This window comes from Nicotiana sylvestris, chromosome 4 (assembly GCF_000393655.2).
Source record: "Nicotiana sylvestris chromosome 4, ASM39365v2, whole genome shotgun sequence".
Classification (NCBI taxonomy): Eukaryota; Viridiplantae; Streptophyta; class Magnoliopsida; order Solanales; family Solanaceae; genus Nicotiana; species Nicotiana sylvestris.
Genome location: NC_091060.1, coordinates 89,071,769 through 89,085,232, shown reverse-complemented (window position 1 = coordinate 89,085,232; position 13,464 = coordinate 89,071,769). Strand labels below are relative to the sequence as shown.

The following is a 13,464-nucleotide window of genomic DNA, read 5'->3' as shown; positions in this document are numbered from 1 at the left end:
TCTTAACAGGTTTAATGGGTTCGGGTTCAACCGGGTAAAAACTAAACCGTACGGATTACGGGTTGAGAGGGCCGGGCCGGGCCGGGTTTAGTGTAATTTTTTTTTTTTTGAAATTTTGTATAAATATTGTAATAAGTGCATTACAAAGTACTAACATAAAGAATACAAGGAAGATGGGAAAAAAATGCACTTATTGCAAGTGCTACTTTTATTTCTTAATTCAAATTTCAAAGTTTCAAACTTACAAATTGAAAGGTTTACATTTTTTTCAACAAGTAAAATAGTAAATTCAAAGGTTTTGCATTGCCTTAGTAAGTTCATCATAATCAATATGAACCGATTGACCTTCTTCTGGAGTATTAAATTCGAATGGGTTTCCATGTGTTAATATATCTCCAAGTTCCTTGTCTTTTGGGCTATCAACATCTTCACGTCCTTGATTTCTTCGTTCCGATCTAATCCAATCTCTGAAACATACTAAAACTTCCAAAGCATTGCTTCCCAATGAGTGGCGGGTGTCTCCAAGTTGTTGTCTTGCTTGGCTAAATGCACTCTCCGATGCAACAGTAGAAATTGGCACATTCAACACGTCCCGAGCCATAGCGAAAAGAACAGGAAATTGCTTTCCATTCTCATGCCACCATCCCAACGGTGAAAATTCCTTTGTGCGAGGCTCTTTTTGCTTCTGCAAGTAGAATTGAAGTTCATCAATGTTCCTGCTACTGGTTTGAGTGTTAGAAAATGTAGAAAAAATATTAAAACTATCAAGGCCTTCTTCATCATCCACATTAGCAGAAGTGGTACAATGCATAGTTGGATTAACATTGCCTACATTAAGAGCAACATCATCAATTACATTTGCATAATAATTATATAATTATTGTAAATATTCATTTAGCTTGTTCATACAAGTATATAAATCTGGGGTTTCAGTTGGTTCAATCTCCATATAAGTATATAAAGCATTCATTAATTGATGACAATCAGACATCTTAATAGAAGGATTTAAAACAGCACCAATTAAGTAAATCGGAGGAATTAGAAAGAAATATTTTTTGAATTTTGCTTGCATTTTTTCAACAACATCCCTATATTTTTCTTTCTTCTTAAATTCAAAGAGTAAAAAAGAAATTTCAGCTATATGTACTAAAGTCATAGTAACAGTAGGGTAATATGCTCCAGAAAACTCAACAATAGCTGTATAAAATTTATGTAAAAGTTTAACAACATCATTAATGACCTCCCAAGTACCACTTGTTAGCATACGGTTTGGATCAGTACAATGCGCATTAGCAACTTCAGTTATTGGAAATCTATATTTGTAGCAACATTTTAAAAATATATATGTATAATTCCATCTAGTAACAATTTCGTCTGGCATGAATCTGGGTTTAAGGTTATACTGGACACACTTATTCTTAAATTCCTTTATTCTAGATTGTCTATTATTTCCTTGAATAACACCAACTGCTCTTCTAACATGAGTAATCTCAGTCGAAAATAAATCAAGGCCACTTTTAACAATTAAATTATAAACATGACATGCACACCTAACATGAAAAATTTCCTCAAGAGGCGGTTGCAAATGCAGTTTTAATATTGAAATTGCGGCATTATTGTTAGAAGCATTATCAAAAGACATACACAATACTTTTTGCTTGAGATTATAAAATTCAACAACTTCACAAATAGTACTACTTATAAACGTAGCAGTATGACTCTGATCTTCATCATATCTAAAAGCGATAATACGTTTTTGCATACAAGTAGTATCATCTATCCAATGACATGTAATTGTCAAATAATCATTTCCATTAACAGCATGGCCAATATCAGAAGTTAGAGAAACTCTACAAGGAAGGTGGTTAAACAAATAACGTATGTATGTTTGATATTGTCCATGAAGTCTAAATATATCAGCTCTACAAGTACTTCTAGGGATACCTTTAAATAAAGGATTATAAATCCTTTGAATATACATAATAAAATATGATGAAGAAGCAAAAGAAAAAGGTAGACAACCCAAAACAATCATTTTTGCTAACTCCTCACGATCCTTCATTTTATCATATTTCACTAGACCTCCAGTAATAGGGTTAAGAGTTGTTTGATTTCCATCACCATCAGCGCCCCATTCTATGGGATGCTCAGTTCTCATATGTCTACTAAGCGTCCCAGTCCCCCCTAAATTTCCTCCAGTCAAATGTTTAAAATCACCTTTACAAAGTTTGCATTTAACTCTAGCAGTACCTTCTATTATTTCAAAAAAATTCCAAACCTTACTTCTTTTTCTACGATTAGTAGTCGGAGCCACAGGTGGTCTACTTCTAGTGCCACGACCACCACCCCTTGTAGCAACCCCAATACTACCAACTCCAACACTAGTAGGTGTAGCTGGTATCTCATCTTCCATTCCTATTTTCATTATCTTCTATTCCAAAATCTTCTTGTAATTGTTCATAATCTATTTCTAAATTATCATTAGGTGATGATTCAGAAACATGTGTAAATGATAATGTGTTATTACTATTACTACCAGATGCTGAAGGACTATCTCTTTTTTTATTTCCCCTACCAGTAACTCTTTTACACACTCTTTTAGCAGCATTAAACATATTGTAAGAATTAAAGTATAAGCTAAAATTAAATATGCAATTAAAATAGTAAATAAGAGAAAGAGTTGGAGGGAGTGCACCGAATTCGCCAATAAATTGAGCACTTGATTAGGCAATCCCGAGGTTACCACGAACAAATGTCAAGCAAGTATTTCATTTTTGAACTTCAATTGTTCAAAGTTCAAACTTCAAATTCCGAATGACAAAACACGATAAATTAAATTCAAGAAAAGAGAGCCAAATAAAATTAGATTGAAAACTTGAATTCTTGCAAATTGGAGAATGAGAGAATGCGAGAAATTGAGATTGAGAAATGAGTAATGAGTGAAGAAATGAAGAAGAGGGGGGAGGGAGGGTATTTTTAGTTTTAGAGAAGGTTAGTTTTGTAAATTGAAAAAGGGTTAAAAATTTAAAAAAAAAAAGGCTATTTGTGCAATTTTTCCGTTGGCCAACAGTCCAAAACATGGTCTGACTGTTGCCAACGGTCTGTGGGGCCCACAAGTAAGAAATAAAATAAAATAAAACTAGCCGTTTGAACCGGGCCGGTCCAGGCCGGTTAACCCGGTAAGAGTTACTGTTCACTCTACCAGGTTCAACCGGTTCCGGTTACCCGTTTGGGCTAGATGAACTGCGCAAACCCCCCTACCCAGCCCAGCCCCCTATTACCGGTCCGGGCCGGTTCCCTACAGGTCCGGGCCGGTCCGGAACCGGTCCAACCCAGCCCGTTTAACACCCTTAATTCCTAGCTTGTAGTGCCACGTTGGAGCAGGCTAGCGCAATGAGAAATAAGTCGTTTTATGGTTTAAATTAACACTTTTTGTTCTTTAATTGTGTAATGTCCCACAATAATTCCCAGTTACCGATGTACTAAGATCATAAAGGATCCAGAAAAAAAAAGTCTTCACTCTTCAGAAAAGAAGATTTGGTTGGGGCTTCAGAAATATTCTAAAATTATTTTTTCCTCACAGTACGTAGCTTAAAAAGGAAAAATGTATTCAAATATTAATTCTAAGCACTTTGATAAGTGTTTGTTAGGGTGAACTTGCATCAATTTCTATTCTTTAATTTGATATTGTGCCAGTTGTCTTTTGAAGAGCCTAAATTTTGGATCCGAAAACAATTCCAAAGATTCAAATTTGAGCTTCTACCAAAAAACAAAGATTAAACTCGTAGTAGTATTTAAGTTTAATAAATTACTTGAAAGAAGTTTTTAATTAATGCTAAAAATATTTGTTACTCAAAATTAAGGGTGTCTAATGGGTGGGCCGAGCCGAGCTGGGTAGGAAAAATTAGTAACCGTACGGGTTGGGGTTCGGGTCGGTTACGGGTTGGGGCTTACCGGGTTTAACGGGTTCGGGTTCATCCGGGTAAAAAATGAACCGTAAGGGTTACGGGTACAATGGGCCGGGCCGGGCCAGGTTAGTGTAATTTTTATTTTTTTTTTGGTATTTTGTATAACTATTGCAAGTTATATTAATATAAAGTAAAAATATAAAGAATACAATGAAGATGGGAAAAAATTGCACTTATAAATTACAAGTGCTACATTTATTTCAAAATTAGAAATTGAAGTTTGCATTTAACAAGTAAATTAGCGAAAAAAGAGTAAAACTAAATTTTCATGCATAATAATACTTCAAATTAATCTAACAAACTAAAACATTAAGCATAAATATGTCTAATAATTTTAAAATAACACAAATTGTCTTAAATCAACTTAAATACGAATTTCTGGAGGACGCTCAAGACAACTCTTCATATGCCTCCTTAAACAGCCTGCGCCACACTTTGGACGAAGATTTAAGACTCGACCACAGTTCTTGCACTTTACTTTGTGAACTTCTTCATTTTCTTCTATCACCTCAAAGTGTTCCCAAACATATGAGCGCACTCTAGAAGTATGGGGTATGATTTAACTTGAATTGAGAAATTGAGATTGAGAAATGAGAGATGAGTGAAGAAATGAAAAAGAGGGGGAGGGGTGTATTTATAGTTTTACAAAGGGTTAAATTTGTAATTACAAAAATTGTTAATTTTAAATTTTTAAAAAAAGGCCCAAAAAGGGCTAATTGTGCAAATCAGTTGTTGGGCAACGACTCCTTGGCAGGTGACCGTTGCCAACGATAACCAAATAAGCCAATTAACAATTTAGAAAACATAAAATATAAAAAGAAACTAGCCGTTAACCGGTCTTGGCCGGTCCGGGACGGGCCGGTTTAACCGGTTCTACAATATTTTTGTTGATCGGGTTTGACCCGTCCGGGTAACCGGTTGAAAATAGGTGAACGAACCAAACCTCCTACCCCTTTAACCCAGCCCCACCTGACCCCCTTGTACCGGTCCGGGCCGATTCCGATTTAACCGGATTGGGCCGGTCCAGTTACAGTTAAACCCGGCATGTTAGACACCCTTACTCAAAATGCCCAAACCCACTCCCAAACGGGGCCGAAAAGTGAAACACACACATCATGTCACCATAAATCATAGTTATAAATTTTGAAATAATTTTGAACTAGCTCTTTGGTTAATGGACCATCAAACCTTACTAAAAACAATTTCTATTGGTCTATGAATAGGAAGGATGAAAGCTTTTGTTGAGATGGACGACTCTAGTGGTAAGGCTGGATTCAGACCCCTATAGCTTGTTCAGCATGAAGAATGGTTGACATAGTTGTTTACCCCTTAAAATGAGTAATAATTGAATTTGTACGTGGTTTAAAGAATACATAATTTAATTTAACACGAATGATCTATGAACATTAAATAATTAAATTAAAGAGAAACAAAATAATCAAACCAAATGTGATGGACAATTAAGCCTGGCTTTAGGATGAATATTGAAAATTGACTCCGGTCGAGTCCTCGAGACGACCAAGGTTGCAACTAAATAAATAAGCAGCTGAAGAACACTTTGAATAGTAGCTAGAGAACAAAAATAAACTTTATTGCTTTGATATGCGTATCAACAGTATGTGAAAAATGAACAGGTTCTCCCTTTTATATAGTAGTGGAGTTTAAATCCTAGTATAAGTCTAAATAAGGTAAAAATCTTTTCTCTTCTAGTAAGTCACGATACGTAGCTGACATACGGCGAGATTTGTGCCGTAAAATCCGATTGAGGGAGGATATTTTGGCCCCTTGTTTGTTCTTTCTAACAGTCTTTCCTTTAGCCTCGATTCTTCATTTTGCTCGAGCTCGATTCCATTCATGTTCGGCCATGTCCGAATTTCGGTGTGTTATTCGTCCCCAGGCTCTGATTTGGGGAACCCTCGACTGTACCCGAGCTTGCAATGAACCACGTCGTCCCCTATTTCTTCATCGAGAAATCGGGGATAAATTTTTCCCAATTTTACCCGTACACGAATAGTCTCCTCACTTTTTGGAGAGTAGATTTATAAAAACGACGAGAAGTGATTAATTGACCCCGGTTCCTTCCTCCGTACGCCAAAATCGAGTTGACAAGTCACCGAAAGGTCCCATCAATCATGTCTTTTTGACTTCGGACCCATGTCAGCCGCCGGTTGACCAACTCGGTAGGCATCGAATGCGAAACGTCACACATTTATTACTTTTTTCCTATAAAAGCTCCGGTTTTCTTCTTTCACTTTTTTTACTTTCTGATTTCGAATCTTCTTGAGTTACCCTCGAAATTTTTACTTGTTCATCACTCCCTCAAATCTTCACAAATTTTTCTCCACATCTTCATTTCTTCATCTTTAATCTTCAAACCTTTTTATTTTATCTTCAAATCTTCGTCTTAGATCTTCAAATCTTCATATCAATTTTAGAACTTCATACCAACCTTCAAACCTACATATTCTCAGGTCGAGATGGCAAAACTTCAAAATCGGCGCCTCAAAATACTGCTCCTTCAACATCTAACTCGACCGCGAATATTGAGGCAACCCTTCCGGTAGCAACCCCAGAATCTCTTCTTAAAGAGTTTATCCCCGGAGGCTGCTCCATAGATAGCGACTTTAAGGTCGAGAAAGCCTCCAAATAAAGAGATCGAAGTGAGGAGGCGTGGAGGTATATCTGCTCTATCACCGAGGAAATGCTCCAAGTGGTCTGGGAGGATTGCAAATGGAAAGGTAAAAACGTAGTCGTTCCTGGCCCTGATGAGGACATCATGATGCACATGGAGGGATACTTATAAGCATTTATACGTATCCCTTCACGCTTGGTCCGATGGACATGGTGGTCCTCGACTTTTGTAAGACGTACGAGGTCTGTCCTCGGGTAGATCCATCCATCCTTTTGGAGGATCGTGACCCTCTTCCATCACTTTGCCAATAACACGGAGGAGCCCAATTCACGATCGATCATCTACTCCATGTTTACAACCCCCAAATCTGCCGAGGGGGGTTAATCAAGCTTACCCGAAGGGCAATGAAGGCTCCTTTCTCGAGCATCGATGAGAACAGGGACTGAGGTTTGCAGGGGACGTTTGTTCGAGTAAAGACAGAAGACCTCATTCCCTCCGAGTTCCTATCGTTCCCTGAGAAGTGGAACTCAAAACATTAGGCCATTTCCTTTTTGATTTACTACTCCTTTGACTCTATCCTTCTTTTCCCAATACTCACTTTTTTGATATGCAGCCGTAGCTCGAGTCCTCAATGTAGTCCCTCGCTTTAGGGAGTGGGTCGAGGGCATATGAAAACAACTAACATATTCTGAGCGCGAATGGCGCAAACTTTCTAAAAGCAAATGAGAGGCTCGTTCACATGGTGAGTGTCCCTATTATCTTGGTTAAATATCCCTCTAAGTCATTTTCATTTTATCGCCATTTTTGACTAAGTCCTTTCTTTTCACAGGTTTGCCCAAGACCACCAAACTTCGGGCAAAACCGAGGCCGTGGCCTCGTCTCCATATAAAAAACCCTCCACTTCGGTATAACCTACAACTGAGCCTTTTGCGAATAAGGAAGAGAAAACATGAAAAAAGAAAAGGTCCCTTGACTCCTCAGATGCTCCCGCCGAGGCCAAGAAGAAGAGGATTGCAGTCAGGGTCAGAAAGAGTAACAAGAAAAATACTCGTGCCACGGTCCCGGATCTTGAGTATCTCTACCGGCTCAAGGATTATCTCGAGGATGATGACTTGGAGATTGTCAGTCATGAACCGATCGACGCTGCACAAGAGAGGCAGCCCCGGAGGGGGTAGACCGTAATATTGAATCCTCCTCAGCTTGGGAGTCTGAGGAGGAACATGTGGCCACTAATCCTCGAGAAGCTAATCCGGTTCTGAAAGAGGCCGCCGACATTATTGACGTCCCGGAGCCACCATCTCACATGAAGCCTCTTTTAGGTGAGGCTCGAGCCGTTATAAAAAAATTGACCGAGGCGTCACGGGATGCGGATGAGGTCCTCAATTTTTTTTAAGGCGTTGATGTCGGCATGCTGGAAGATTACTCCGGTTTTGGCCATCTCGAGATCCCGAAAAGGGATGCGCTGCCGAGGTCAGGTGGGCCAAGTTCTAGCCCGAAGCTCGAGAAGCAGTTCCCCGCCCCGTGTATGGACCTCAACCAAAATAAGATGGTCAGGTTCACAGTACCGGCGGGTACTAGGATGCTATCCGAGCCAGTTGGTGTGGCCAGCTACCTTCGTTCCTTGGTAACCGAAGAGGACCAACTGAAGATGAACAAGGTGGATGCGCCAAGCCTCTTCAACGAGGCATAACATGCATTGAAAATGGTATACTTTCTTCCCCTCATATCTTTTAAAAAGTTCGATTTGCCTTAGTGGGTTTTAATGATTTTTCTTCTTTTACGCCTCAGGCCTCGGTGCTTTATCACGAGAGCTTCCACCAGTCCCGAATGGAGGTGAGTCACCTCGAGTTTGAGCTCAAGGAGCAAGTTCGGCAAAAAGACATGTACAAAGCTCTTTGTGAGCAAAAAGACGAAGTCCTTAGGGACCATTCCATCCTTCAAGATGAGCTGGAAAAGGCTCGAAAAGAAGCCTCGAAAGAAAAACAGGAACACACCCTTCTGGTTGAAAAGGTAAGAGTGTTTGAGATTAATAACGAGAGCTTAAGCACAAATTCTAACGCCACAACCTCGCAGGTCCAAGAGAAGATAAACCTGATCGACCAACTTAGGGATGAGATGGACGAGGTCAAAGCCTTAGTTGAGGAGTTGAAGATCAAAATGGATCTCCTATCCTCGGAGCGGGATGCCACCAAAGAGTATTTGGCATCAACCACAGTACAACTCCGGGTGATGAAAGAAAAAGCGGACAAATAGTCTTGGCTAAATGAGGAACTCCAGGCACAACTTTAGTGGAGTGTTTGGGAAAATCCTACTGGGAAGTAGGTCGTGGTTTTTTCACCTTTTGAGCAGGTATTTTCCACATAAAATACTTGTATTCTTTACTTTCCGCATTTACTATTCTACAATAGTAGGTTAATGAACACTTAGAAGAACCAGGTCCATCCATAATCAGTTTAAGCAAAAAATTGGACACCACACAAATCACCCTTCCCCTGTGTGGTATTGAAGTTAAAACATCAATTGGTATCAGAGCGGGTTATCCTTGAAGAGGCTAACACCTTAGGAACAGATCAAGATGAGCGCACCACCTGGAAATCGGGAAGGGCAATCCACTCCTAGGCCTCTACTCTTTAATAGCCAGTACTACTCTTGGTATAAAAATTGGATGAGAGATCACATCATCGGAGAAGACTATGAGCTATGGGACATTGTCATTGATGGTCCCCTGGCTACCATGAAGAAGATTGCTGAAGGAGTGGATGTGCCAAAAACAAGAGCTGACCGCACTACTGAGGATTTAAGGAAATGGGAGAAGAATGCTAAGGCCAAGAAATGGCTTGTGTGTGGACTTGGTCCAGACGAGTACAGTAGAATTCAAAGATTTACCACTACTAAGGAAATCTAGGATACTTTGCAAGTGACTCGTGAAGGAACACCTCAAGTGAAGAGATCCAGAGGAATACTACTGTATTCTTAATATGAGAATATGACCATGAAGGAAGGTGAAACCATCAAGATATGTATACAAGGTTCACCATACTAACAGATGAATTTAAGTCTCTTGGAAGGGTTATTCTTGAAGAAGACAAAGTTGAGAAGATTTTGACAAGGGTTCTGTCAGTCTTTTGGGAAAGCAAAATTACTGCTATTTAAGAATGAAAGAACATTGCCAATCTTAAGTTGGATGAGCTAATTAGAAATCTCACTACCTATGAACTTAGAAGGAAAACCATGAAGATGGATGCACCCAAGAAGGAAAGGAGCCTGGAACTCAGAATCACTGAAGGTGCTGGTCTAGAGGAGGATGAAATGACATGATCATAAAGGACTTCAAGAAGTACCTAATGAGAGGAAATGGTCCTTCCAAAAGTTAAAACTACAACAAACCAAGGGTTCCTGAAAAGCAAACCAAAGTGGGATGTTACAAGTATGGGAAGACTGATCACCACATCAAATACTATCCTCAATGGGAAATTGAATGGAAGAAGGAAATAGCTGAACACAGACATAAGAAGAAGGAACATGTTCATCCCAAGAAGAACAAAGGATCAACAAAGGCTATGATTGCTGCCTGGGGAGAAAGCTCAGATGAGGACTCAGAGGATGAAGATGGAGATGAACAAGAACTTATGGCCATTGGAGAATCTGATGAGGAATCTGAGGTAAGTGTAATTCATCTAAAAGACAATATTAAATTTTTGTCTAAAGAAAGGCTATCCGAGTTACTCTTGGATTTCATTGATGAATTTGAGGATCTAAACAATGAAAAGGAACAACTGTCTAAGGAGTGTGTGATTTTGAAAGCTAAGTGCAACAATCTGGAACTTAGGGCTAGTGAAAGTGATAGTAAAAATGCTGAGTTAAAGAACCAGGTTCTTGAAGTTGACACCACTATCCTAGAGCTTAGATCTAAAAATCTGAAACTGAAATTAGGAACAAGTAAAAAAAAGTTGATCACACAACTCACTTTAGAAGAAAACCTAGGAAAAATAAAAGATGAGTAGTACAAAAGAGATGAGCAGATAAGAGTCCTAAAGGAGGATTTAAGAAAGCCCAAGCATGAGCTAGACAGAACCTATAAATGGAATAGGTCCTCTGATTCACTTTCATGGCTACAAGAATACCATAGTAGTAATAAGAGAGGACTTGGCTATGAGACCCCTGTACTTAAGTGGGATCGCAAAAGCAAGTACCTCACACTTCCTGAGAACAAAATCTACATACACTGTGGTAAGACTGGGCACTACAAAAGTGAATGTACTGCAAAAGATTAGGCTAGTCAAAAGAATAAAATATTTGTTCAAGGGAAAAATAGGCTGCCAGGATGGGCCAAAAAGAATCTGATTCACCCTTTTGCCTATAGAAAGGGACCTAAACTAGTTTGGGTTCCTAAGACTAACCCCTGATTTCCTTTTGCAGGTTATGGTACATGGATAGTGGTTGCTCAAAGCACATGACAGGAAGCAAGAACTAGTTCCTTTCACTTGAGGACCTCAAAAGGAGGAAATGTCTCCTTTTTGAAATGGAAAGAAATGTGAGATCATTGGGGTTGAAAAGGTAGGTAAGATGGACTCTCACTCTATTGAGAATGTCTACTTGATAGATGACTTGAAATACAGTCTAATCAGTGTATCATAACTGTGTGACAAAGGTAACTTTGTAGCATTCACCTTTACCAAATGTTTTGTGATAAATCTTACCACTAACAAGATTGTTTTGCAGGAAAAAATAGTAAACAATATTTACATTGTAGATCTGTCCACACTCTCAGAAAATAAACTCATTGCTTAAGTGTGTTGGACAATGATCCCCTCCTGTGGCACAAACGGCTTGGACATGCAAGTATGAGTCAACTCAACAAATTATTCTCCAAGGACTTGGTGATAGGACTGCCTAAAATCAAGTTTAAGGAAGACAAAGTTTGTGAGGCTTGTGCAAGGGGGAAACATGTAAGATCCTCTTTTAAATGCAAGAAAGTGGTAAGCACTACCAGAACGATGGAACTGGTCTATATGGATCTCTGTGGTCCAATGAGAACATTAAGCAGAGGTGGTAAACGATATATGATGGTTCTTGTCGATGATTACTCTAGGTTTACTTGGACATTATTTTTAACATCTAAAGATGAAGCATTTGACATGTTTACTTCTTTTGTTAGAAAAACTCAGGAACAACTAGGTAATCAACTTGCATCAGTTAGGTTTGATCATGGAACTAAATTTGAAAATACTAAGTTTGCTGAATATTATGATGTGCATGGCATAGATCATAATTTTTCTGCTCCTAGGACTCCATAGCAAATGGAGTAGTTGAAAGAAAGAATAGGACACTTGAAGATATGGCTAGAACTATGCTTCTTTCTAGTAAACTGCCCCATAGTTTATGGGCAGAAGCTGTAAATACTACATGTTACATCATTAATAGGTACATGACTAGAGCTCTTGTAGAGAAGACTCCCTATGAGTTACTTAAAGGGAGAAAATCAAATATATCCCATCTTAGGGCATTTGGATGCAAGTGCTTTGTGCACAACAATGTTAAAGACTACCTAGGTAAGTTTGATCCCAGAAGTGATGAGGAGTATTCTTGGGATATTCTTCACATAGTAAAGCTTATAAGGTATATAACAAAAGAACTATATGTGTAGAAGAAAGTGTGCATGTATTTTGATAAAACTAACATTCTTTTTGAGAGATAGCTAGGAACATGAAGATAAAGCAATTGGGCTGGTACGAAATTCAAATAAAATCACAGCCCAAGCTGAAGCTGCACCAGAAGAAGGAACGGGTGATGGAACAGGTTCTTCTAATCAGGGCAACCTGACAGGGGGAACTGAACGAAGAGGAACTGAATCTCATACCTCGATGGAACCTGTCCATGAACCTGTTCCTCAACAACAAAACATTGGAGAAACATCAAGAGGAAACCAGTTGATTGTGAAACCTTACAAGTACCAAAGTTCTCATCCTATTGAGAACATAATGACTGATCTAACCTTTGGAATAAAAACCAGATTTTCATTAAATAATCTTTGTGCTTTTGATGCTTTCTTATCTTTTATTGAGTAAAAATGTTGATGAGGCTTTACAGGATGCAGACTGGGTAAATGCAATGCAAGATAAACTCAACCAGTTTGAAAGGAGTCAAGTTTGGCATCTGGTTCCAAGACCCAAAGACAGAACAATATTGGCACAAAATGGGTCTTCAAAAACAAACTTGATAAAGATGGAATTATTACAAGGACTAAGGCAAGATTAGTGGTTCAAGGATATAGCCAAGAGGAGGGCATAGACTATGATGAAACCTTTGCTCCAGTTGCAAGGTTGGAAGCAATAAGACTCCTCATAGCCTTTGCTGCTTACATGGAATTTACTCTTCACCAGATGGACGCCAAAAGTGCCTTCCTCAATGGCTATTTAAAGGAATAAGTGTTTGTCAAGCAACCTCTAGGGTTTGAAAGCAAGGAGTGTCCGAATCATATGTACAAACTTGATAAAACACTCTATGGGCTCAAGCAGGCTCCTAGAGCATGGTATGAAAGATTATCAAAATTCATACTTGAACATGGCTACAAGAGAGGTAAAATTGGTAACACTTTATTGAAGGAAAAGGTAAAGACCTTATAGTAGTACACATATATGTTAATGGCATAATCTTTGGAGCAACTACGATAAACTAACTAAGGAATTTGCTAAACTAATTGGGAGTGAATTTGAAATGAGTATGATGGGTGAGCTTAATTTCTTTTTAGGCTTACAAATTAAATAAAACTCAAATAGAACTATGATCCATCAGCAGAAATATGTGAAAGAGTTACTTAAAGGGTTTAAAATGGAAGAATCAAAAGAAATCGATACTCCTATA

General features: G+C 38.7%; 1 protein-coding gene across 1 annotated transcript; it reads left to right on the top strand.

Annotated features, from left to right (window-relative positions):
• The first annotated feature begins 8,427 nt into the window (after nucleotides 1–8,427).
• Nucleotides 8,428–8,853, top strand: LOC138889822 (uncharacterized). Its single transcript, XM_070173158.1, has one exon. The coding sequence runs from the start codon at nucleotides 8,428–8,430 to the stop codon at nucleotides 8,851–8,853; it is 426 nt and encodes a 141-aa protein (XP_070029259.1).
• The last annotated feature ends 4,611 nt before the right edge of the window (nucleotides 8,854–13,464 follow it).

Bases quoted from the DNA above. Each gene is read 5' to 3' on its own strand.
- LOC138889822 (XM_070173158.1), top strand. From the start codon at position 8,428: ATGGAGGTGAGTCACCTCGAGTTTGAGCTCAAGGAGCAAGTTCGGCAA.